Here is a 24,874-nt window from a genome sequence, read left to right as displayed (position 1 = left end):
TTTGCTACCTTTAGTAGTACAAACTCAAGGAGCTTCTTATTGACGCCTGGCCTTTTGTCTGTACGGAGTGAAAGTTTTGACCTATTACCTCATTACCTGTCGTCGGGTTGCAAATACCATATTCTAAGTCCAGGCACTTCAATCCTCCGTTCCTTTTTATTTAATTTGTCTGCCTATCTACTCGGTACATGTCTAAAAGCTTATGATTTGTCACAATCAATGCATATCTCGAGGCTGGAATGTCTATATTGTAATTATTATTCGATGGGCAGCTCGCGTGATAAATTGCCCAATTGGTGGACATGTATTATTTGACATGATGTGACCTGACAGTTCAGAGTTTTTGACGTTTTGACATGGTCCTGACATACAATATAGGTGCAAACGCCCCACAACTTGTTCCCGTGTGCATATTGCCTTGAACTATTGATATTCAGGACCTTCGTCATGTGTGGATAACAATGTGGAGTACAAAGTGCCTAGAACATGCGACCCAGCAGATTGGATGTACATCATACGGAGTACCGCTTTAGCGGTCTTGGTTTGGCTGAGTGCTTATAGGCTTATAGCCTGTCATTCTTCTATTTGTGCTATTCAAATTTGAGAACAAACTAATTGATCCATACGATTTGAATTGTATGTGTATCTAGCTACATAAGTGTACCTGGTTGGTACATTTATGCACGGCTCGAACCTTGTTCGGAACCTTAGAAAAGAGCACCGGCGAAACCATGGTCTTAAAGTGGGTCGACCAGGTTTTTTGTCGCTAACCATATCGGACAGGTTCATGCTCGGGCAGTTCGATCCTGATTTGCTCTCTGGGATCGACTCCATAGATCTTCAGCTGTACCTACAACATACTCCGTAGGTAATACGATAGTAACTTGTAAGCTCTCCACTATTGATCCAAATATCCGGTTTCTAGTACGGAGTAGTAGACTTAGCACCTCGGTTTGATTAGGGCAAGCTCGCAGCCCAAGTACGTGCCGAAATGTCCTGTGTCATTTTTTGGCTAGCTGGACTGGCGCTGATTTGACAGTATAGCTATGGTCTTAGAAGATGGATATTACGTTGTTGATAAGCCCCTACCTCCTGTTCAGATCAGTCTTTGCAAATTGACCATCTGGGCTTCCAATAACGTCACACCCAAGTACCTGATGTATGATCTGTAGCTCCTTGCGCCTTTCAGCCACTAAGCCATAGATTGAGACACATCCAGCCTCTACGGAAGCTATGGAGAGGCGGACATGCCCGCTTCAGCCTACTATTCAGCCACAAAAGAGGTTGAGCATGTCAGTGACCCCATATATGTTACCACACGGAGTAATAAAACGCTAGCTATGCAATGCTCCCCACACGACCGCGAAGGCGCGATTTAGAGAGCATATCCTTTCTCTTGCCGATCGACCTAGTCACACCGAGATCCACCGTATGTTGCATAAGGTGGCACGGCTGAATAAATACCCTAGTATGGTATTGTGTTGATCGTCGCTGTCTCATCCCCGTATTTTGAGCTTGAATTAAGAGAGAACTTATTTTGCCGATTACAGTCGAATGAACAATATATTGGTACCCTCTTTTTTCCCTCTATACTCCGTTCTTCCATTCAAACCTTCTAACCCAATAGAATGGCCGCCTTGGAGTGCGCTAGACTGCTGGAGGGCGTCTTGCCAACCACCCTCGACAAGCTCACCATTCGAAAAGAAGACGACGGCAACTTCACATTGACTGCATTACCCGAGACCGGCTCCGTCACCGCAATCGTTGAATCCGTCCTCGGTCACTCCGTCGAGCTACACTGTCTTCAAGCATCCGGCGCAGAAGGCCAATCCGGCTGTTCCATCTACTTCGTTCGGGACAGTACCCACCCAGAAAAGAACGTGGCCGTCACAAAAGTATATCCACCAGCATGTCATAAGGACTTCTTCGAAGAGCTCGTTGCATATCGGAGGTTGTTATCTCTTTCCGATCCACCGTCTGCTGCTCGGCCCCTTGGAGTGGGAAGGACGCGCGATGAAAACACCGCAGAGCCTATGGGAGTGATTGTCTACCAGCTTGCAGCAGGTAAGGCAATCAACACAATAATCCGTGACATTGGTCGGGTCTCCACCCTCCGACTGATCGCGCAGCAGCCTTGCCCGGACGAAACGAAAGAAATGATGAATGATATTGTTCGCGGCGCGCTCCATGGCATCACAATAAATCATAAATCACACCAGACCCAATCATCTAATATTCCCACCGCCAAGCTTTTGGACTGCCAATTCAATGAACTGATGACCGACCTGATATCGGCCGTCCAAGGAGTGGCATTAACACTGGCCAAGCTGCACCGGGAAAGCGCTGAATGGAGCAGCACCAGTGAGTCTGTTGTCGACAGGCTCCGCAACAAGCTACAAGGATGGGTGCAAGAGATCCAGGGCCCATCGCGAGCGCAGTATGAGCGCGCTATTGGAGCTGATCAAATACAGCAACTTACCTCATTGGTCGACCGGGCAATCGATTACTCCCGGGAAGAAGGTGTAGCGTCACTACTGCATGGCGACGCCTCACCAGGAAATTTCTTCTGGGACCCCGTTCATGGAATCACCATGATCGACTACGGGGGACTGACTCGCTCAATGGATGCGAGCGGGCGGCCTATTGGGCCGGCAGAAATGGATGCGGCTGGGTTTCACGAGCGGCTGCGCAAGTACGCCGGGGATTTCGGAATGAGTGAAGCTGATATAGGCCAGGTTCAGATGGAGTTCTGGAAAGCATACCAGGCACAGGGTATACCAATCAACGAAGGTCTTGCCCGGTTGTTCAAAACACGCACACAGCTATCTCGACTATGGTCTGCTGTGGACAAGCAAGATACATCACGCGATGAACATAAGGCCGTTCAGCTCAGCGAAAAGGTTAAATTTGAGTGGGAACGTCTTCTCAGTATCTCGCCCGAAAGAGTCCAACCCTGGAGAGTGCTTGTTGTTGCCAACGCCAGCGGTCCAGGTAAAGGAGGTCTGCCTCTGTTGAATCAAGAACTAGTCAAAGCCATGTCGGAAATTCCCAATGCATCAGTTACTCTGTTCATGGTAGAGCCTGACAATGAAGTCAAAAACACATTCGCATCGACGGGTCATGGTCGGGCTAAAGTTGTCTGCATTCCCTCTAGAGGAAACGACCCCAGTGCCTTGCTCTACCATGTGGCGAAGATACACCAGCCAGGGGATTATGGTCTGCCAATTCCAGACGACCAGCATCCATCCCCATTCAATCTCATCATTGGCCACTCGCGATACTCTAGCACCGCAGCTTCCTTGATCCGCGAGAGATGGTATCCCACAGCCAAGCTCGCACTCATCACACATACCAGCGCCCTGCGAAAGTCCGATGTCGCGTGGAAGTGGTACGGACAAACACGCGAGCTAGGCTATGTTGAAGCTGCCCGGCTGGCAATGCTCGACGAGAGAATTCTCCCTAAAGCAGATTTGGCCGTTGGAGTCGGGCCTGTACTCACAACGGAAGCACGCGAACGCGAGTGGATGGGCCAATGCAATCGGCCACGATCAAACATGATGGGACCCCGCTTCCATGAACTAGTTCCGGGTGTGCGCACGGGTGATGCTTGCACGCAACAACGACAGCCGAATGACCCATTTCGGGTCCTCCTCGCTGGCCGAGCAGATGACCCCGCCAAAGGTTTAGACGACGCTGTATACGCTGTGCGCAAGATCGCACTCTCCGGCAACGATATCTCCCTGGACGTACTGGGTGTCCCGACAGAAGACGTGGGGCGCTGGCAGCAGGCAGTCGATGAGATGACAGGCATGCCAGATCTCGTCAGGTTGCACCCTTTCTCCGATGACCCTAACGCGGTCTCGCGGTTTTACTGCAACGCGGACCTGGTAATCATGCCCTCGATGCACGAGGGGTTCGGGATGATCTTTACCGAAGTGGCCGGGCTGGGCGTTCCCATCCTAGTAACGCAGGAAAGTGGTGCGGGTCAGCTCGCGCTTGATCGCAGTCGCATTCCACCGGAACTTGGTCAGGCCTGTGTGGTGATGGACGAGAGCACATATGGAATTGTACCTTCGCCGACGAGCCAGCGCGTAGCCGTTTGGGCTCATCGGATCGACCAGGCGAGATGTTACCCGGAACAAACGAGACGGCATGCTCATTCTATGAAGCGAATCATGCGAGGTTATTCGTGGAGGCACGCCGCCAAGGCCCTGCTTCGTTCAGCGATGGAGGGCGAGGGAGACACAGTACAGATGGCTCATGGCAGCATTGCACCAGCATATTCATCATGGCCTCGTCCATCGCTTGGGATGAGCGTGGTATCGTCAATGCGTCGAGCCGCACGGACGCGGAATCGCAGTGGACAACCCACATTGCAACAGGCCGACGATGTCATGCAAAGTCTTCCAGAGATAGCCCCTACTATTTCGGCGCTAGAAGAGCATGTCTCTGCTGCCGTGGGATGTCCTGTCAACTTGCGGAGTCTGGATCCCACCCATCCGGGAGGCTTTTCTGGTGCCATCATTTTCTTTGCTTATGCCAACGATGAATTTGCCAACGGGGAGACCTCGCTGGCATCCAATGACCCATCCAAGGATCGTGTGGTTGCTGTGATTAAACTGTTCGTCCACGGATTGGACAATGGGATCACGGAGGAGTTGTCAAGCCTTGAATGGCTTCTTTTGCAAACCAAGGGTGACATCAAGACTGCTGCCCCGTTAGCCGTTGGGCGGATGACGTGGGATAATAAGCCAGCCGGTGTGGTCACGTACCAAGTTGCCCCCGGGGTCTCCCTTTACCAGCTCATGATGCAGATAGGCCGCCTACCGTCGGGACCTGCGAGAAGAGACATGTTATCCGTCTTCAATGCTGGCGTGCAGGCAGTCGCACGTACCCTGGCCAGGTTACACACCCATAGTGTCGAAGGGCGACCAGGCACAGAGTATCTGGAGTGGTATTTTAACGCCGCAACGAAACGAGTCCAGCAGGCATTGGTGTACAAAGACATTATTCGTTCCGCGGGACTCGAAGTGGACCAGCTCCCCGAGAAAATGAATCAACTTGTTGCCGACTGCAAGCGTGACATTGCTAGTCGTCCGCGCACCACCGTCGTCCACGGAGATGCCCATCCTGGAAATTTCTTCTATGACAGCGCGACGGGACATGTTACTATGATCGACACGACGACGCTACACTGTTCTCTGGACGAGAATGGTGAACCGGTTGGGGTACCAGAACGAGATCTGGGTCATTTCATGCATATGCTGCGACGAACGGGCGAACAGTATGGCCTTACGCGACAGGAGATGCAGGAGAGCACAGCCGATTTTGTGGAGGCGTATCTTGGAAATGCAGCGGCGCCAGCAAACGTTCAAATTATTCGGTTCTTGATGTCGTGTTCGGCTTTGTCTTTCTTGACTTATGCGGCGCAGTCAGATCAGACAAAAGTAGAGATGCAGGTTAAAATTTTGCAGGATTTATTTTGTCTTGGAGAGGGTTGGACGCAATTTGATGGAATGCAAGGTTTATAAACAGGGACCAGCGGTTGCTTTGTACTTAGATATTCTTTCGGATCTCGTGGTCTAATTCGGGAGTTATGGTAATAATTGACACTGTTGGATATGTTCAATACCTCGATATAGTTTCACTTTCCGTCTCTCTGTGGTATCTTGATCCCTCGAGTAGATCTAATCGCGCCCAGCATTTGCCAGCAAGTGTTCATTGCCAGAGAAAATGTGCCGACCAATCTTCACGAACCAACGTCTGGCGGTAATCGCAACGGAGTGTGCCGTACTCGCGGTGCCACATAATGTTGCTGGCAGGATAGATCGAGAAAGCCAGCAGAGAGCCATTGGTGCGCAGCTGGACTCAGATGACTGGAGAGTGAGTAATTTTGGGTTTCACATGACAGGATTGCAGGAGCGTCTCTAGGGTAAGCTAGCGGCTGTGTTCATGCTGAGCGTGGCTCTCGGAGCTCGATCCTGGGACACCATCCAGCTTTCATGACAGTTCAAGCGTAAAAGGTTCACTTTGCAAATGGGTTTGCATGGATAGTAATGTTATTTATCTTGAATGTTTCAAAATCATCACCCTCCTTGGGCTGAGAGACTTTTCCCTTCTTGTCGACCTTGACATTCGCCTTTTCAAGTTTGGTAAGAACATCACCGCCTTCATCCTGGGCGGTCAAATTCAGCACCTTCCCAAATACAGTACTGGCGCCATCAAGATGCGGCGCCGGCGCGAACGTAATGAAGAATTGACTCCCGTTGATTGTTGCGCCCGTTGCGCCCTGAGAACCAGGCGCCGTCCTGTCCTTTACCGGACGAGATGCCATAGACAGAATGCCACGCGCGTTATGTCGCAGTGACGGGAGGTGGATTTCTTGGTTCATTGCTGCCGGGTGGTAGATCGATGTGCCGCCTTTCGGAATCTCGAAATCGAGCATTGGCTTCGTACTTGTTTGATGCGCGGCGGGTCCGAGAGAGATGTCTCCACCCTGGACCATGAATCCCGGAATGAGGCGATGGAATGGGGTGTTATTGTACGCGCCGCATGCGCAGAGGGCGAGGAAGTTCTCTGCGGTTTGGGGTACTGCTTCGCAGAAAAGCTCGACCTTGAGGTCACCTTGGGTGGTATGTAACTATTGAAGCTGTAATTAGCATCATTCCATAGAAACTAGAGCTGTGGGGATATTATGGCGCTTTAATTATATGTGAACGTACCGTGACAGACATATTGATGGTGCTCTGTGAGGTGATTTGAAGTGCAAGAGGACCTGATGCGGCATTGATGCCCCGGGGCCCGATAGACTGCTTAGTCATCATTTTCTTATCGATGCGCAAGGCAATTGCAGATGTTTGGATCCTTCAGTTCAGGCATAGTTGGCTCAATTCGGAATTTAAACACGCTGAAAGGTTCTCGGAGACTTCCTTTTGCCTTTTCCCCTTCTCAACGATCCTCTCCCTGACTGGGCACGGCCACATCCTACTCAGCCCTTTCCTCGATTGATCCAAAACATTTCAAGAACAATGAACAATCGGCCGGTGGAACAGGCATTGAGCACATTGGTGCCGACTCATGCCAATGACCTCCCACAAGAGCTACTCAGTTATGCTATGTCACTTGTGGCACAGTCCCGGAGCTTCTCCAGCAGTCTAAAGCCAGAAGAGGAAATCGCTCGACCATATGCCTGCGCGGAAATCGCTTGCAGAAGGTATCCCACGAATCCCGAATGAGTTCTTTCTATGGCCTGTTTCTAGAATGCTAATTGCTCGTGTCTGACTTCTGTAGGCTGGCGCGATCTCTCAAACTCCCTCCACTGCTTGGACATCCGCCATGTCCTCCGCGCGTATACAAGAAGCTTTATTCATACCTTGACCGGTCACTCATATCAAGCTCTACTGGCCTCAAACGCTCAGCAAGTGGATCGGTTCCTGGAACACCCTCACGCGCCGGCTCCACGCATACGACGCCGACGAAGGGCGCGACAGCGAGGAACACCCCTTCCAAGGCAGTAGCACCAACACCACGAGGACTACAAAATACACCCTCGAAGTCCACACCCTTGAAACGAAGTATGAGCACGGCAAACCGGCTTGAGAGCCCCTCGAAATCGGCAAGAAAGGCTACAGCCCCCCAGCCGAAGGATACACATGGGTCAACCATCATTCCAGATGCCCCCGCTTGGGTGATGACAGCTATCCGGACTGTATGCAAGATCCTCTCGACGCCTGCCCCGCGTACAAATACCTGGTCTAGGCCTCCAATCTCGAGGACGCTGCCTCCCCACATCTTTGCTGGAGTGTCGTCCGTCCTCTATCTTACGTCGAGCATGTCCAACGACGAACCGGGGTGGGACAGGGAGAGCTTGGATTTCCTGGAGCCTATTGTGTCTATCAATGGTTCCGATAAGGATGATGATTTTAAAGAACTGGTCTACGCCATGGCTGTGGCTGTATACTTCCTTGTGCTTGCCCGTCGCCGTAACCCCGGGCCAGGTGTAGATGAAGATATCGAAGCGCAGAAGATGGACAAGAAGACTTTTATTGAAATGCGCCAAACGGCGTTGAACAGCCTTGGCCTGAAGGCTAATGACCGGAGACATCGCGATGATGTTGATCAATGGATCACTCTTATCATGGAGCAAGGGTGGGCCAACGGCCAGGAATGGTTCGAGAATATCCCCTATGCTGGACAACTCTTTGGTGAAGATGAGGAAGGCAGGTCCTACCAAGACCTGGACGAAGAGGATGCGACACTCAGGGGCGTTAGGCCGCCTAAACGTTCGGCGGCTGGGGGTGGGACTCGTGCCTCGCAGTCAGATGATGCTCCCCGGGGCGGTCTTTTGCCAGGCCTGGGAACAATGATGCAGGATCGAGTCGACTGGCTGAGTGACGATCGTCAAGAGGATTATGTGAATTGGAAAGCGGATATCATGGCTCGCATTTCAGGTGCAGCTGCTTAATTGCCGCCGTGCATTCAGAGATTATTCGAAAGGGGACGCAGCTTGCTAGTTTAATTGATACCCTAATATATGAATCAACATGTAATTTCTACATTCATCCCTCGATAAGCAAAGAAATCGGCTTCACAATGTCTATGTTTCAATTGTATGCTCCTTTTGCTCTAGAGCAACCCAATGTCCCAAGTTATCAAAGTTCTCATTGTGGCAATCCAACTCCATGCGCCGCCAATGACGCCAAAACCAATAACCACTCACCTTAGTACCAAATGCTCCTCGTCCGGTGATGAGGGATGGACTCATTTTTCTCTGCCTCTAGGCTCTTCATCGTGTCGTACAAGAAAAAGTCGATGAGGATCGCATTGATGCCACATGTCTTTCGCGGTTCCTCAGGAATATCCAATATCTCATCCGACTCATCCGACTCATCCGAGTTTTCGGTTTCATATTTGTTGTCAGAAATGCCCTTGGGAGGAAGCTTTGGGCGGTTCATTTTGACCTCGGGGTGTTGCTTTTCAATTTCTCTTTTGATCAACTCAACACACCAGATACTCGTCCCACGAAGCTCGATCTCCCAGTTTGAGCCTGGCTCGATGGGCTTCAGGTCGCGGATATGGCTTTCCAATTTAGGTGCGTAGCGAATGCAGTTCAGCTGGTGCAGCATCTGCGGAATGCGGTAGTCTAGGATATATGATTAGAATTGGTTTGAAGGAGTAGTATTCCTTGCGAGAGCGGTCCGTACCTGCAAACATGGTGATCTTGTCAATGTCGTGAAATTCACCAAAGTCTTCCCCATTGAAACAGGCCCAGAGATCAGCAACTAGGATTTGAGCACGTTTATAAAGTCGAACTCTCTTTCCGTGGAAGATTGTCTCGTCCCGGAAGCAGGAAAAGCTCTCTGTCAATATATTGACTAGTCCTGCGGCGGAAAGGTTGGCACTGTCAATGCAGTTGACGAAGCTCCCGCCGAATTCCTATATCGGTTAGTATAACTCATATATAATGTTGTATGAGATAATACCTCGCAGAGGACCTCGCCTGCCTCACGTAGACACTGCACTCGTTCTTGGAACATAGGAATCTCTCCCTCTGTTGCGGACCGGAATACATGTCTGAGTAGCTCGTCTGTACACCTCTCTTCATCCACCCAGAAGTCGGGGGTTGTGATTGGAATATCTGGAATTGGGTAAGCGGTCATTCCGGAAGCAGAGTTCAATCGAGGAACTGACCTTCATCAAGAGCTCTTTGTAGTGCAGCAACTAGACTCCAATAACCAGTCCACAGCTTGTCACGGTACTCGATGCAGAAACGCTTTGGTTCCTCTTCCTCCTCAGACCAGAAACTAAAGTTCAGTAAATCCATTGTGAAGATGAAATCGACTGTGCTTTCATCTTTGGTCTTGGGGTGTAATTCGTGCTCCGACCAGGTGTGTGTGGAATACTCTTTCTTCTGCATCATACGCCATATAGTTTCGGCAGCTTCTTTGGTGTGAGTAAGGCTGACAGCAACATCAATTGCATTGTCAAAAACATATTGCGCGCCCTCAAGCACTTTGGTCTCTGGTGGGGCATCCTTTGGCTTTTGGCCCAGTCCAAAATGCTGGCGAAGAAGCTCTACCAACTCAGGATCGGCTTCATCGTCGGAATTGGCCTCGACTTGGCGATTTTTTTGAGCCGGAATTGGGTCCAATGATGGCATGGTATTTTTCTTCGTGTTCGATCTTGATTGAAAACAAATGGGGAGATATCGAGTCAGGGGTATCTCCTTTGATATGCCTCAAGAGGTCTCTTGCGGTGAGATGCTAGACCCGGCAGATATTCCACCCCGCCTGGATATTCGAATCCTTTGAGGCTGGACCAAGCAAACGTGCGATATAGAAATACTTGAATTCGACAAACCCTTCGAGTTGACTCGTGTTTTTTTTGTTCTCGCCACACCGAGATTTTGACCCGGTGGTCTCTGGATAGAGTCACCGGTTATGTAAGCAGGTAAAATACCCCAGAGATGCCCATAATGTATCTGGGAAGTTGGAGAATATGTGGTGTGGTGGTATATGCCAGTTGTATATCAACTTGTATCTAAAAGTATTCGCTATAAGCACAAGAGAGGTTGTAGTGTACAGTCAGGGTCTGCAGGTCTAGACTACCTGGTACCTGACTAGCAGAATATCTGGATAGCATCATCATGACCATCCAGGGATAAAACAGGCACATTGTCTTATGGGAGTTAAATTCAGGCTCATTCATTCTAGAAGAAGGCGATCAGAGTATATGCGCCCTGTACATTGCCGGAATGCAAAGACGATCACTTATATAGGAAAGAACAGAAACGACGTCAATTACAGTCTAAAAAGTACTATTCTTTTATTCAGTAGAAAAACAAATGTAGAAAAGGTGTAACTAGAGCAAAAGTAAGTGGAAACCCACGTGTGAGGCTCTTGGAATCTTAGCAAGTGCCGTCATCGCCAAACGGTCACTGTTTCCGGCTCAGCACTTCCTTTCGTTTACTCCTTCTTTGACCTTTCCCCCTTCGCGATTCATCTCTAACAGACACACCGCTGCAACACTTACACTATTAACCCACTGCACCACTACACAACCACCTGATCGCGATCATCATCTCCTGCCCGCCATGCGGGATAGCTCCATCAAGCGCTCTCTCGGGGTGGACCTCACTCGCTCTCTCAAAGAGGTAAGTACCGCCCTTCTGTCGTGCAATCCTGGCGTCCAAGTGACGCTAGCCTGAAAATACATTCTAACAGTGCTCTCATCACGTATAGTCACGCGTCCTTCTTGTCGGCGCAGGCGGCATCGGCTGCGAGCTACTGAAAAACCTCGTCCTTACCGGGTTCGGCGAAATCCACATCATCGACCTCGATACCATTGATTTGAGCAATCTCAATCGTCAGTTCCTTTTTCGACATGAACATATCAAGAAATCAAAAGCCTTGGTACGTTCAACCGGTCCCGCGCACTTGCGACGCTCCCTTGCGAATTCGGCCGAGTTAAGCGCCGCGCATTCGCATTGCCCCAACGGTTCAGCGATGGCAGATATGGAATACTGAGACATGGATACTTTTATCTAGGTTGCCAAGGAAGTTGCGCAAAAGTTCCGGTCTGACGCAAAGCTCGAAGCCTACCATGCGAACATTATGGATGCCCAGTTCGACGTCTCGTGGTTCGAATCCTTCAACGTCGTGTTTAATGCGCTGGACAACATCGCCGCAAGGCGTCATGTGAACAAGATGTGTCTTGTAGCCAATGTGCCCTTGATCGAAAGTGGAACTACTGGCTTCAATGGCCAGGTCCAAGTTATTCAGAAGGTATGGCAAAAGTGATGTCTGGTTCTGCAGATTTGGGCCTATACTGACTTGCGCTTTGCACCAGTCCGAAACCGAGTGCTACGATTGCAACGTGAAAGAAACCCCTAAGTCCTTCCCCGTGTGTACGATCCGCAGCAACCCCAAGGAGCCGATTCATTGCATCGTTTGGGCGAAGAGCTACCTCTTGCCGTAAGATCCAGCTCCTCATATTTCCTCTTTAAATTCTTACCTTTGAATAGGGAACTTTTCGGAAATAGCGACGACGAGGCACCGGAAGTGGACAGCACAGAAGACGCTGATAACGGTTGGTTCAATTTCATCTATAATTCAGCGCTGAACTGACCTCCGGCTAGCAAAAGAAATTGCAGACCTGCGCAAGGAAGCGCTGGAGCTCAAAGAGTTACGACAATCGATTGACACAGAGGAAGCCCACCAGAAGGTCTTTGATAAGGTCTTTGGAAAGGATATAATACGATTACAAGGCATGACGGATTTATGGAAGGAAAAGGAGCCGCCAAAGCTTCTTGACCTTGCCCAACTCCAGAAAGAGTCTGATTCAATTGCCTCGACGGTTTCTGCACAGGACCAGAGAGTGTGGACATTGGGAGAGAATTTCAGCGTCTTTAGGGATAGGTAGGAACTGTCTGTCCCCGACAGCATACGTTCGATAAACTAACATCTACAGCCTGAACCGGTTGGCACGTCGTCTGAAGCAACTTCAAGAAACGAAGCTCCCAGACCAAGATTCCCCGATCCTGACATTTGATAAAGACGACGTGGACACTTTGGACTTCGTTACCGCAACAGCTAATCTACGAGCTGCTATCTTCCACCTTGAACTTAAATCCAAGTTCGACGTCAAGCGTAAGTCTATCCAATAAGGGTGCACATTTCAAGACGATCATTACTGACAAGACTTTTACAGAGATGGCGGGCAATATCATTCCTGCTATTGCAACAACCAATGCCATGACGGCTGGGCTATGTGTTCTTCAGTCATTGAAGGTGTTCCAAGACAACTTGATGCAGGCCAAAATGGTAAGAACCGAACAAGGGTTCCCTCCACTACTGCCAAAGCTAACGAAGCCATCACTGAAAGGTTTTCCTGGAGAGATCCGGTGCTCGTGCGATTAATTCAGACTCATTGAAACCCCCGAATCCCGATTGCCCTGTCTGTTCCCGTCTGGTGGTTCCGGTCGAAATTGACCCTGAGCTAGCAACCCTTGAACATCTCGTCCATGACGTTCTTCAGTTGGAACTGGGTTATGGCAGAGACATCTCCCTTTTGATTGGCGATAGACTGGTCTATGACCAAGAATTCGACGATGCTCTGCCGGATAAGTTGTTTGACATGGGCATTAAGAATGGCAGCTTTATCACGGTAAAAGATGATAATGAATCTGCGCGAGTCAACCTTGATGTGGTGATCAAGACAAGGTATGCTTCGTTTTTCAATAATACTTGGCAACATTGACTGATTGATTTGCAGAAGTGAGCCATCTTCCGAAGACTCCAAGCCGGCAACGCTGCAGAAGATGGTCGAGATACCACTGAAGCCCAAGCAGCCTGCGCAGCCCCCCACCGATGATGCGCAAAATCCTGAGCAGCCTGCGCCTCCTTCAACCGACGATGCAGCTGTGACAGGGAAGCGCAAGCGTGAGGGCTCGGATGACGATGTGGAGCCCAACAGCCACGATGCGAAGCGTCTCGCCAGTGCATCCGTTCCTGACTCAAATGGCATTAAAGCTATCGTTCTTGACGATGAAGAGGAAGGTGCCATCATGATCGATGATTGAATTCTGAAAACAGAATTTCGCGTGGCATCTCAAGGTAATACTATCAGCCATTACAGGTGTCTATCTTGATATCATTCTCTTCGCACTTTCGGTATTCCCCTTTGCTATTTGCTTACTATCTACCCCTCCAAACCCTTCTGTATCATATGGCATAAAGGCGAACCTGATTTCAGTCAAGCGGAGAAGGTTCAAAATCTCAGGTTGGCGGGCATGCTTTGGGTACGGACATGATAATGCATTATGGGGTTTTTGTGTCTCAACTGCTCAATGGCGTTTTCCGCGTTGATAGATTACTAGAATAAGACCTAAGAATAGCAGTATGGCCTGGGCAAAGTATTAAACTTATGTTTAGGTTGAACCCTGCCGGAATTGACGAGCCACCTCAGTAGCATTTGAAGGGATGTAGACTGGCAAGGGCAAGTAAACGGGAGTTGATGTCCATTAGGTACCCAACTATAGGGCATTTTGCCACTTCCAGTTGGCTCGCTTAGGACTCGAAGCAACACACCAGAAAGGGATTGGGATTTTATCTGTTTAGCTCGCTATTTCCTAGAGAACCCTACTGATATCCTTCTTAGTGTGTTTAACCATGTCCTGATATTGTAGTGTAGGCGTTATTTACAAGTACACTTGCTTTGTTGGTATTACATGTCTCACTTGGATTGAATCAAACGGCACTCAATCCACCATCGAGATTCAGCACACAGTTGTTGGCATATTCATTCTGCGCCAAGAACACAGCTGCATCAGCAATCTCGCGTGGATCTCCAAATCGGTGAAGAGGAATGAGATCTTTCAGCCTACTGGTCTCCCCTGGTGTAAAGTCTACCACCGAGATCAGCCAACGCACGGACAAATCTACATTAAACCAACATACCTGCAACCATGGGTGTTTCAATATACCCCGGCACGATAGCATTCGACCGAATGACAATATCTTTCATCGAAGCCGATGCCTCAACAGCCAATGACCGTGTCAGACCGAGAAGGCCAGCCTTGGAAGCAGCGTACGGAACTGCGCCAGTTCCGCCCTTTAGCGCCAGTAAAGAGGAGACGTTAATAATGCATTTCGAGGGGGGTTTGGTCCCCACAGCTGGATCACTCCGATTCCGTATCCGACTCCGGATAGAGGCACGCATTAATGCGCGCGAAGTGAGCATTGCGCCTTCGAGATTAGTACGAAGGATCATGGAGATATCTTCCAGCTCGGATCTGGGCAGAATGTTCGATATTGAGATTCCTGCTGCGTTGACTAGGATGTCTACATTTGCCTGGAAGATGGTTAGAAGGGGAGTTCCGTTAATATAGATCAGATAGCTCACCATTTCCTTTTCGAGTTCACGCATCCATGACCCGGAATCTGAGACATCCCCGACAAGTAGCCGGATCTTTCCTTGCGTGTTTTGCTGGTTGTCTTCTTCTGGGGCGCGAGTTGCGACTTCATCGTTGCTCTCAGCAAGCTCTCGTACTGTAACTGCGAGAGACTCAAGCTTTTTGGCTGCTTCCTCTAAACGTGTTTGAGATCGGCCGACGAGGACTATGGTCGATGCGCCTTCTTGTAGAAATCGTTCGGCAATGGCGAAGCCGATGCCGGATGTCCCACCGGTGACCATGCATTTTCGGCCGGCCAGTCGGTTTCCAGGCTGGAATGTAATGTTGGGGTTGTTTCCATTTGGCTGAGATGAGTATGATCGCTTTATATATCCTAGAGGATGGCTTAATATTTGGCTGTTGACGTAGCCTCCATTGCGCGAATTGATGGACCTTGATGAGGCTCGAAGAAACAGGATAGGCACTCGCAAGCGATTTAGAGGAACTCTCGGACTCGCCATATTGCTTTACCTTGTCTGAATTGCAAGCGAAACGCGGTATCGGGTCGGGTGCGTCACTGGCAGCTTCAGCACGGGCCAACAAGCCAACCTCAAAAAGGCTCTTTCGCTCCACAGCGGCCACTTTCCTACCACTACGCGACTACGCGTGCTTCATCATGGCACCATCCACGGACTCCGAGTTTGTGACTATAGTCTCAAACGACGGATTTGAATTCATTATCCCTCGCAGCGCAGCTTGTGTCTCAGAGACTTTCCGGCTCATGCTTTCTTCGAGTACGTGGACTCGATCCATTGCTACATGGGTTGTACTAACCACCCACAGCCAACTTCCCCGAGGGTCGCACCGGTAGATGTGTGCTGGAGGACTACTCGTATGTCTCACGCTTACATTCTTTATCTTTTCGATGGACATTGCTAACAAAGTTGTTTCTGTAGTGGGGTCGTTGTCGAAAAGATATGCGAATACTTTTGCTACAATGAAAAACACAAGGACCAGGTCAACGTGCCAGACATGGATATTCCACCTGAGTTATGCCTGGAACTCCTGATGGCTGCTGATTTCTTAAATACTTGATTTCCACGTGGTACCTTGGGCCTTTGGTTTCTTGTCACCCCTGACTGAGACCTCAGGTATCCATCCTTGCTTCGGCTCACATCGTTTTGAAATGATTCACGGCGCAATGACAGATATTCGACTTTTACGACAATACCATGAGGAGTTCCGGACTAGCTCACATACACACATTTGGTCATGGCATCTTGTCGTGGCATGTATTCTATGGGATTGAACTACCATTTTGAAAATGTTTTGGTCTTTGCTGTAGCAGTATCCCGGATTTCTACAAGAACACTTTATCCCATCTGAGCATATGCAAACGGTTATTACCTCTATGGCCGAATTTGTCTAAAGATGATGGCAGATCAACACTTCCAATGATAACGCGCTTGCCATAATACCACCGGCAAAGGGTTTGGATCATAGGAGACAAATAAAATACAAAATCATATCATCGTATTCATGCCATAAGTTCTCTACTAGTTAAGATGGCCAGAGTATATCCCCTCCTGGGCTCCTGGGCTGCCCACCTGCAGATATTCCGGCTGAGTCAGCGAATAGCAACGGGCCTTGGAAATACCGAGGGCTGGGGCCGGCTCCACCGGGGCGAACTTCCAAGGAAGTGCCCGCCATCGTGAAGATCACTCTTCCATACGTTTGGATTTGCGGGATGCAGTTCACAGGAGCATTGCTCACTGTGGTCTCCAAACTAGTCATAACATCTCTTGACTATTAAGCATTCTATTTGCCTGTGCCCACAGTCGGATGCACTGGCCTTTGTTAGATTGCATCTCCCCCGGATCACCGATAAGGGTCACCCGCAGAGGCGCATACACCGGCTCATCATGTCAGGCATTGTTGAACCCTCAACGATACCAACCACATCTAGCGCAGCATTTTCGCAATATATGAATACAACACTATCGCCGGAAAGGTCTCCTTTGTCCTCTTTACCGCATCAGGTCTTGACCTCCCCCCTTCGCGCCTTTCAACACGCCGAGACCTTTGCCCTCCGAACGGTTCCCCAGACTCTCGCTAGAATAACCGGGATCAAAGCCCTTGGCCAGAACATCTGGAGCGGGGCTCGTTCAGCAGCTGGAGCCAGCGGGACGGCTGCAACGCATGCAGCGGACATGGCTGGCAATGAGTTCGCCGATGCAGCCGGCCAGGAGAGTGGCTACTACATTGCTGAGTTCTTGGGCGCCATGAAGAAGCTCGGTGGATTCTTTGGGTATCTGACAAGCCTTTGGTCATTTGCCTGTCTGGTAGAGGTGAGACTCTGCTCTCGATTTGTACACTTAGCATGCTGATAGGTCTAGGCGCTCATCCTCAACCGAATCACCATCTATGCATCCACACGGCGACACCTCCGACTAGGCTGGGAGAGGCGCGCGGCTCTCCGGTTGATCCCTATCGTTCTCTTTGCCTCCCAAATCCTCAGCCTGCTCCGTGGGATCCGATGTCAGACATCGCCGTCTTTTTCAACAATGCGCTACGGATATCCCGGAAAGCAACTCGTGTTCGACTATTCCGGTGACGGGGGCGTTCTTTACTCAATTAGTTCGACCCTGTTAGGATGGGAATCTGAGGAACGGTCGTGCAGTGCTGTGAAGATGGCGCGCGGAAGCAACCCGGGCATCCCATATGGATCATTTTCCCTACTCTGGCCAACATTTATGCTCTTTTGCTTCAGTCACTTTATTGAAACACTCTCGTGCGCATTACAAGGCAGGCCTGTGATGACTGAGACGGGGATGTCCATCTTCGAACACTCCATCGCCTTCGCAGAAGCCGAGTCGATGATCAGTAAATCAATCGGACTAGGCCTGTTCGGTCTTCCTAAACAAAGCCCCCCTCAGTGCGCTTTCGGGCGGGTCTGATGACAACTCACCTTCGGTCTTTGAACACCTCACAAGATCGCAAGTCCTGGAACGCATGAATGTCACACCTGAACTGCTGCTTATTGTATTGATCTCGTGCTGCAATAGTGCAACTTCCCACATACTAGAAGTCTTCGGGAAACAGAGCAAATATCGGTTTTTCAGCACCGCCTTTTGGGGTGCCTGCTTCATGGTTGCCATGTTATGGGGGTTAGATGGCGGTCCACCCGTCAGCCTCGAAACTGGCGTTCTCAGGTTCCCGACAGTTTGCATTGTGGGATTCATCCCTCACATCTTTCTATTGGGCGGCATCGTGATTTGTCTTTCAATATACACCTTAGCACTTACCATCACAGCTGTTTCGCTACCTACTGACGATCAACCTGTCTCAGTCTATGACCGTTTCTTGATGGCGCATGAGAATATGCAAGGGTCGAACCAGATAAGAAGCATTCGTATAAACAGACACGAAGACTTTTATACAACACTGCTTCGAATCGGCTACGTCGCCCTAACCGCGGCAAGTGACGCTGTCTTTTTGAACGAGGGCCAATCGGTCGTTGCACGGCGGATGACTTGGCTTGAAGAGGACCGACTCTCTGAGATTGAAGCTTCAAGGCGAAAGTCTTCATCTTACACTTCATCTTACGGGGATTGGCAGAGTGAGCCTAGTAGTCGGCCCATCGAAGCTATGGGTTTCTCAAGTTTCGACATGCCAGAGCAATCGGCTTGGGAGAGTGGTTACAACCGCGAAAAGAAGGTTGAGAAACCGAAGAACGGCGCTCGAGCCGTGCAATCTCGAGCCGAGCTTGGGGGAGTTGGCGCAGTGCGAGTATCCATCAGATTGTGGCATGTCCTCTCGTTCTTCCGTGCGATTTCTCTCATAATTCTCCGTTGGGTTGCATACGGGCTCAATAATGTGCTTGATCGACTGGGAATAAGCGCTCGACCAATGTGGCTCAAACGCATAGTGGGCCATCGTGGAAAGAAGTCTAACACCGGCAAGATGAATTCATCACAGCCATTGGATTTCTGGATCCTCTCGGAAAATGGAGAGCTTGAGCTCCCCGATGACCATGACTTTGACGTCGAGATCGAGATGAGGAAGCGAGAGCGCGCGAATCGGCCAGACTGGATGGGCTCGGATGAAAGCCGGTTAGACGAGAGATTGTACAGCTGGTGGAAAATTGGCGGTGCATGGGGAAACCAGGATCAAACCTCTGATTATTCCCCGCCCTCTGACGACTTCGACGCCACAAGCATGGTGTCCATGTCTACCAATGCCTCGGAGTCCGAATGGGATGATTACCCGTCGGACGATGGTCGTCGAACTCCTACCCAGTTCGAACCATACGCAGACAGAGCAAGCCCACCACTACAAGATCCCCTGATTGACATGAGCACACTCGCCCGTCTCCTCGACCCACGCGATCGCGAAAGTAGAGAAGAAGCTAAGATTCTAGCCGCGCATCTCAAAACAAACCAGGACAATCCACAGATCATGACGCGCAGCCGTTACCAAAAACAAGTTGAAAAGGAGAGATCCCGGATCATCTTCTCCTCCCGCCTCCAGCAGCTCAACGCCATGCACTCGGGATCCGAGAGGCGGAAACCTACCCCGGAAGAGGAAGCCGAACTTCTCGAGAAGCTCATCCTCGCCCGTCGCTCGGAATCCTCGGGCAGTTCCGATGCCCATACGTGGGAATCCGGCGCAACAGGCCTCGGCCCCAATGGTCCACCCTGCGTGGTCTGCCAGACAAGCCCACGGGCTATTATCACCTGGCCCTGTCGCTGTCTATGCATTTGCGAGGACTGTCGCGTTAGTCTTGCCATGAACAACTTCGGCAGTTGCGTGACTTGTCGCCAGGAAGTCGTAGGATTCATGCGTCTATGGGTTCCATAAACATACGTCAACTTGTTTCAATGGCTCGGGTTTTTAGCTTGGTTTTTTTATGTCGTTGGCTCACATAGGTTCCATATTACTGAACAGTTTGTAACATATCAATCACATTCACATGATGACTTTTCCTTCATATAGCGATTTTTCAGACCGTCACTCCTTTGCTTGCTAGTTGTACGTATGAGGTCAATTCTGGGATCGCTTGCTTGATGGTAGGTACAAGGCCATCCATTTCATGGTAGTTACCTAGTGTGTAGCAGGTTCGCCTACGTGGTCGAACCCTGCAGCTGACTTTCTTCTTCCTTTCAGGAGATACCAAATAGACAAAACTGCATATTTACTTCGGGTCACTCTCGTCTTGCTTGCAGGAACCATGGTTGTGTGGGAAATGGAGGATTTATAATTGCTATGATATATATAAAAAGAAGAAGGCAAAAGACCACATCAATGGAACCTAGGTAAATACCAAAGCCTTGGTATTACCTCGTATAGACCAGAGGCCGGTACTCAGCCTCCCACATCTGGATTCGAATCCACTCTCGCAGGTCGGAGTCAATGGTAGGAATGTCCTCGGCCTGTGCAAGTCCCTCCTCGACAGCACACAAGATCACAGCGGCGGCAATATCCACGCTGATATCACGCACGTCTTGCACATCAGGCAGCAACGGCTTATCGGAGTTTTTCAAGGCGGGTGACCGTGCCTTGAGTGCCTTCACGGCAGCGACTAGCATCTTCTTAGACACGAGACGACACTCCGAGAGCACAGCTCCAAGACCAATTCCCGGGAAACAGGTCGAGTTGTTGCATTCCGCTGGAATGCCATGGTTAATATACCGAGCAGTCAATATCTGAGAGGTTTGAAGCCATACCAATTTCATATTGCGTGCCGTTATGCGTAACTGGTGGGAATGGACTACCTGTGGCAACGAGGGCTCGTCCATCAGTCCAATGGTAGAGATCAGCTGGCTTCGCCTCGTGAAGTCGTGTTGGATTGCTGAGGGGGAATATAATTGGTCTTTCTACATTCTCTGCCATCTCACGAATTACATCTTCTGTGAATGCCCCCGGCTTGGTTGATGTCCCGATAAGCACGTGGGGATGAACCTTTTTGACGACGGAAAGAAGATCGCGATCACTGTCCGACCACTCGTCATCATCCCGTGCGAAAGATTGCTGGCCTTCGGTCAACTTGTCACCGAGGGATTTTATAAGGAGACCGGGCTTGTCGATACACCTAGATGAAAAGAGGAGTGTTAGTAGGGACCTTACCTCTCTCACACACTCTATCGCGGTTACATACCAGATTTGATTAGATGCTTCATGCTTTGGTTTTCCCGTCTCGGTGGCGATGGTATCTAAAATCTGGCCGGCAATGCCAATACCGGCCGTTCCTGAGCCGAAGATCACTACTCGCACGTCCTCCAGTTCGACTCGGCTGACTTGAAGGGCAGCCAGCATGGCAGCGAGCGTGACACACCCCGTGCCCTGGATGTCGTCATTGAAACAGGGTATCTGTTCCTGGTACCTTTTGAGTATTCTCCGTGCATTCTGGAGCCCGAAATCCTCGCTGGTATTGTTAGCCATGCCTCGAATGATATAGAAAGAGGCATTTCCCATACAAGTGAATGTAAGCCTTAGGGAATCGTTTACGGGCAGCATGGACAAATCGATCCACAAATTCATCGTACTTCTCACCTCTGACCCGGCCCTGTCGGAGGCCTAGATAGAGTTCGTCATTGAGCAGCTCTTCATTCTATGCATGCTATTAGCAAACGTAGATTTAACAAGAGAACAGAATATACCTACATCTGTCCCGCAATCCAGCACAACAGGAAGCTGTCGGGAAGGGTGGATTCCAGCACAGAGCGTGGTGATAACCAGTTTGGCAACCGATATGAGAATCGCGCCTACACCCTGGTCCCCGATTCCCAATATCTGCAAACAGATCAATGGTAAGTAAGCAAGATCACGCAGTGCGCCCCCCTGGAGCAGATATATAATTACCTCTTCCCCATCACTGACGACGATATAATCAACATCGTCCGCAGTCCCAAATTCAGCGAGATACTCTGCAAAATGATCCTGGTCATTGATATTCAAAAAACACCCTTCCGGCTTCCTAAATAACCGCGAGTAATTCTGAATCGCGTCTCCCTCGGTGGGTGTGTATATCACGCTGAACATCTCCATGAGATGGGTTTGCACGAGCTATACACATGTTAGTAATGGTGCACATGCTGATATTGGTCTCGCTGGAATGATGTCAGGACCTTGTAGTACAGCACTTCATTCTGGGCTTTCATGCTGGCCAGGAAGGTGTTCTTGGCTAGGTCATCTGGTCTGCTTTGATACTGCTGATAAGCACGCTGGACTTGCTCATCCAGTGTTTGGATGTTTGGTGGGAGGAGACTGTGGAGCTTGAATGTTGATCGCTCATGGTCTGGGAAGGCTGAGCCTTTGTTTAATTGGGATGATTGGAGGAGAGATTTTCCCTAGTTCTGTGTAAGAATCGGAGTTTATAACAAGGCCGTAGTTGTGTCGTCACCTTGTATGGGCAGGTCAGGGGCCCTGGGGCGCGGGGTAGATTGCGGAACTTGGATTTGGAGTTTGACATTTCGAATGAATATCAAAGGAAGTAATTTCAGAATAACTGGATCTGGGAAAAAGCAGAAAGATAGAAAATGAAAAAGTGAATGTCCCAAGCAGGTAGGATATGGGTGGGTCCACCGTCATAGCCATCAAGCTTCTCGCCACCACAGATTTGGTGAACAGGATATGCCTCCACGGTCACTTCGTCTACCCATACCTACATCCGTGGAGCCTCTCGTAATTCCTGGACATCGTGAAGCAGCCGTGAGGGAATACTGCAGCTGGTTGGAATCACGCGCCACCGAGGAGGCGTACAAATGCTGATTTCTGGAAAATTTGCCAGTTACTTTGGAAAATCGCTTAGATCTTGAACTGGTCCTCGAGAACCCAGACTCCAGCTTCTTCGTCAAGCGAGGGACCCAGATTGGGAGCGCTGGTAGCTTCCTACGTGACATGATTGTATGAGCCAGGGCGATGAGATTAAACGAGCGACTAGACCTGACCGCTGGATAAATTCTCAACGGTGTCGAGTAGATATGACAGCTATGTTTTCGTAATTCTAATTGTAGCTGGTTCCACAGGGGATTCACTGACGTTATTGTATTTCTGTGGATTGGGAAGGCGTATTGCATCCAGCTTTTGCTTTGGTCTGCATTAGTTTCGTTTGGATTGTTGGCTTATTAAATGATTCAATAAGTACTGGGTACATTTTTATTATTTACATGATCGACTGCGTAGACAGTACAGGACACGATCAATTCCCTTTGATCGGTTGTAGATTGCCATTGTTGTGGCCGCTAAAGGGGTTCAGGGTACAGGACTTCAACCGTGTTGAGAGGGTTTATCCCTTGTTTCCCCCCGCTGTGTGAGAACACGGCAGAAAATGTTTATCAGTGGCCTGCTGCTCCGTGAAACTATCGCAGATGTTGTTGTTTGTTGCAAACCCTGGTGGATGTTATACGGAGGAAGTATTTGGGTGGTACAAATACAGGCCCAGTGAAATAATGAGATATCTACACTCAAGCTGGTCAGCCATGTATTTCACGTCATCTGGGGGTAGGATGGTGGACCATACAGGGCCAAGTTCATAGCGCCTTTCAAATAGTTAAAGACCGCAGTTTGCACTGATATGGCCGCCATGAAAACCGTGATAAATAGGGACACTTCCAAGAAGATATCGAATTCGAGCAACATGGGATGGCCGATGCAAATGCTGACAATTATGAGTGCTGGCAGATTGAAGAAGCCCACCCCAAGGGCCGTTTCAGCTGTCAAGTGCATAACAAGCCCCATTCTGTCATCATATGCGATGACACATGTTTTGGCAAAGTTAGACAGGCTGCTAGTAAATGGAAGAAGTGTCGCCCCGATAAAGAGGCGTGACATGGAGGTGGCCTGCACAAATTTCGGGATAGTTTGGATTAAATTGACTGAGCACTGAATCGAAAGGGCGAGAATAAAAATGAGCCAAAAGATATATGTGAGTCGGGATGGGATAGGTAACGCCCTCTGTCCTGTAAGTCTGTGGTCACCAGGTGGACTGTTATCGTCCCATGCATTCTCCCATTCAAAAAGCTCGACATGGGACTGATATCTGAACCAAAGCCACATCACGTAGATCATCAACATAACAACAGTCTCTGTGATGGTTAATGTAAAGAGAGCCGTGTTCTCAGGATCTAGCTTGTACAAAGGACTGATAAACGTAGGTGGTATGAACGGGAAGACAGTCAGCATGGTGAGTGCAGCAATACTTTGCATAGAAGTTGTAGGCGCTGACTGAGATCTGAACCGCAACCCGCCGATAAGCCAGCTTAGCCCAGTGCCCTACAGCGTGTCAGCCACTTATCAATGAGGTTGAGACTCCAGACAGGGGATGATACCATGAGAAGGTTTGTAATCAGACTGCCTATGATGAAGGATTGGACGAGAGAGATCTCTTCGTAGATAATCGAGGTTATCCCGACCTGATCATTGCTCAGCTGGGCTCGTTATGTATGGGTAGTAAAGAATACTCACCATCAGAGGAAACACATGCGGTAGCGCTTCGGTAAGAACCGTGCTCACTGTAGGACTGGAAAATAGCCATATCCATTCTGCCGTGGAGATAAACCTGGACTCGAGGGCTATCAAGGAAATATAGTTGAAAGCAAAGGTCCATTTCGCACACCATGTTGGTGGGTCTGCTAATAACGCGAACGGCACGCAGATAAGCAGGGCCAGGGTTTTATCATTCCAAAAGGAATAGAGCATGGTGCGAAAGACTTCCAGATAGTATAAGGTATGCTGGGCTGGGATGCGGACCCACCAGCGATCATCTTCAGCCCATGGAACCGAACTGTTCAGGTCCCCGCCTAGTAGAGCTCGCTGCTCATTTCCTTCAAAGTTAACCTCCATTGGGGGACTTGATGCCGCTTAGGCCCACGATAACAATCGATTGCAAATGAGTAATCAAAGGCCTACCTAGGTACTCCAGGGCTCATATGTACGAGTATCCCTCCGAAAGCTTCATATCAGGAAGAGGATGGTATTGCCGTG

The 24,874-nt window shown here is 49.6% G+C and overlaps 11 protein-coding genes across 11 annotated transcripts; 6 read left to right on the top strand and 5 right to left on the bottom strand.

The window, feature by feature from the left end:
- Positions 1-1,628: 1,628 nt before the first annotated feature.
- On the top strand, positions 1,629-5,531 carry N7525_006529 (uncharacterized protein; the record flags this gene model as incomplete). Its single annotated transcript, XM_002568961.1, has 1 exon — positions 1,629-5,531. The coding sequence occupies one exon, from the start codon at positions 1,629-1,631 to the stop codon at positions 5,529-5,531; it is 3,903 nt and encodes a 1,300-aa protein (XP_002569007.1).
- Positions 5,532-5,733: 202 nt separating this feature from the next.
- Positions 5,734-6,006, top strand: N7525_006528 (uncharacterized protein; the record flags this gene model as incomplete). The annotated part of the gene is made up of 2 exons (XM_061213764.1): positions 5,734-5,883; positions 5,932-6,006. 2 exons carry the CDS (start codon positions 5,734-5,736, stop codon positions 6,004-6,006), a joined length of 225 nt encoding a protein of 74 aa, XP_061068195.1.
- A 19-nt stretch (positions 6,007-6,025) lies between these two features.
- On the bottom strand, positions 6,026-6,734 carry cyp5 (uncharacterized protein; the record flags this gene model as incomplete). Its single annotated transcript, XM_002568962.1, has 2 exons — positions 6,026-6,640; positions 6,723-6,734. The coding sequence occupies 2 exons, from the start codon at positions 6,732-6,734 to the stop codon at positions 6,026-6,028; spliced, it is 627 nt and encodes a 208-aa protein (XP_002569008.1).
- A 294-nt stretch (positions 6,735-7,028) lies between these two features.
- N7525_006526 (uncharacterized protein) lies at positions 7,029-8,464 on the top strand (the record flags this gene model as incomplete). Its single annotated transcript, XM_002568963.1, has 2 exons — positions 7,029-7,213; positions 7,291-8,464. 2 exons carry the CDS (start codon positions 7,029-7,031, stop codon positions 8,462-8,464), a joined length of 1,359 nt encoding a protein of 452 aa, XP_002569009.1.
- Positions 8,465-8,720: 256 nt separating this feature from the next.
- N7525_006525 (queuosine 5'-phosphate N-glycosylase/hydrolase) lies at positions 8,721-10,159 on the bottom strand (the record flags this gene model as incomplete). Its single annotated transcript, XM_002568964.1, has 4 exons — positions 8,721-9,142; positions 9,204-9,435; positions 9,483-9,637; positions 9,691-10,159. 4 exons carry the CDS (start codon positions 10,157-10,159, stop codon positions 8,721-8,723), a joined length of 1,278 nt encoding a protein of 425 aa, XP_002569010.1.
- A 933-nt stretch (positions 10,160-11,092) lies between these two features.
- On the top strand, positions 11,093-13,579 carry N7525_006524 (E1 ubiquitin-activating protein ubaB; the record flags this gene model as incomplete). Its single annotated transcript, XM_002568965.1, has 10 exons — positions 11,093-11,152; positions 11,241-11,411; positions 11,547-11,783; positions 11,848-11,972; positions 12,023-12,087; positions 12,137-12,416; positions 12,469-12,647; positions 12,709-12,821; positions 12,883-13,220; positions 13,273-13,579. 10 exons carry the CDS (start codon positions 11,093-11,095, stop codon positions 13,577-13,579), a joined length of 1,875 nt encoding a protein of 624 aa, XP_002569011.1.
- Positions 13,580-14,246: 667 nt separating this feature from the next.
- N7525_006523 (SDR family NAD(P)-dependent oxidoreductase) lies at positions 14,247-15,411 on the bottom strand (the record flags this gene model as incomplete). The annotated part of the gene is made up of 3 exons (XM_002568966.2): positions 14,247-14,404; positions 14,457-14,850; positions 14,902-15,411. 3 exons carry the CDS (start codon positions 15,409-15,411, stop codon positions 14,247-14,249), a joined length of 1,062 nt encoding a protein of 353 aa, XP_002569012.2.
- Positions 15,412-15,566: 155 nt separating this feature from the next.
- Positions 15,567-15,985, top strand: N7525_006522 (elongin C; the record flags this gene model as incomplete). The annotated part of the gene is made up of 3 exons (XM_002568967.1): positions 15,567-15,684; positions 15,734-15,782; positions 15,847-15,985. The coding sequence occupies 3 exons, from the start codon at positions 15,567-15,569 to the stop codon at positions 15,983-15,985; spliced, it is 306 nt and encodes a 101-aa protein (XP_002569013.1).
- Positions 15,986-16,812: 827 nt separating this feature from the next.
- Positions 16,813-19,750, top strand: N7525_006521 (putative ubiquitin-protein ligase (Asi3); the record flags this gene model as incomplete). Its single annotated transcript, XM_061213763.1, has 3 exons — positions 16,813-17,238; positions 17,287-17,795; positions 17,827-19,750. The coding sequence occupies 3 exons, from the start codon at positions 16,813-16,815 to the stop codon at positions 19,748-19,750; spliced, it is 2,859 nt and encodes a 952-aa protein (XP_061068194.1).
- Positions 19,751-20,226: 476 nt separating this feature from the next.
- N7525_006520 (NAD-dependent malic enzyme) lies at positions 20,227-22,361 on the bottom strand (the record flags this gene model as incomplete). The annotated part of the gene is made up of 8 exons (XM_061213762.1): positions 20,227-20,558; positions 20,617-20,981; positions 21,048-21,314; positions 21,367-21,500; positions 21,554-21,682; positions 21,752-21,955; positions 22,018-22,239; positions 22,293-22,361. 8 exons carry the CDS (start codon positions 22,359-22,361, stop codon positions 20,227-20,229), a joined length of 1,722 nt encoding a protein of 573 aa, XP_061068193.1.
- Positions 22,362-23,377: 1,016 nt separating this feature from the next.
- N7525_006519 (uncharacterized protein) lies at positions 23,378-24,733 on the bottom strand (the record flags this gene model as incomplete). Its single annotated transcript, XM_061213761.1, has 3 exons — positions 23,378-24,163; positions 24,220-24,303; positions 24,356-24,733. The coding sequence occupies 3 exons, from the start codon at positions 24,731-24,733 to the stop codon at positions 23,378-23,380; spliced, it is 1,248 nt and encodes a 415-aa protein (XP_061068192.1).
- Positions 24,734-24,874: the final 141 nt, after the last annotated feature.

This window comes from Penicillium rubens, assembly GCF_028828025.1.
Source record: "Penicillium rubens strain IBT 27055 chromosome Unknown utg000003l_segment0_segment0, whole genome shotgun sequence".
NCBI classification, from domain to species: Eukaryota; Fungi; Ascomycota; class Eurotiomycetes; order Eurotiales; family Aspergillaceae; genus Penicillium; species Penicillium rubens.
Note: the sequence above shows the minus strand (reverse complement) of the source record. Positions and strands in the feature narration are given on the sequence as shown.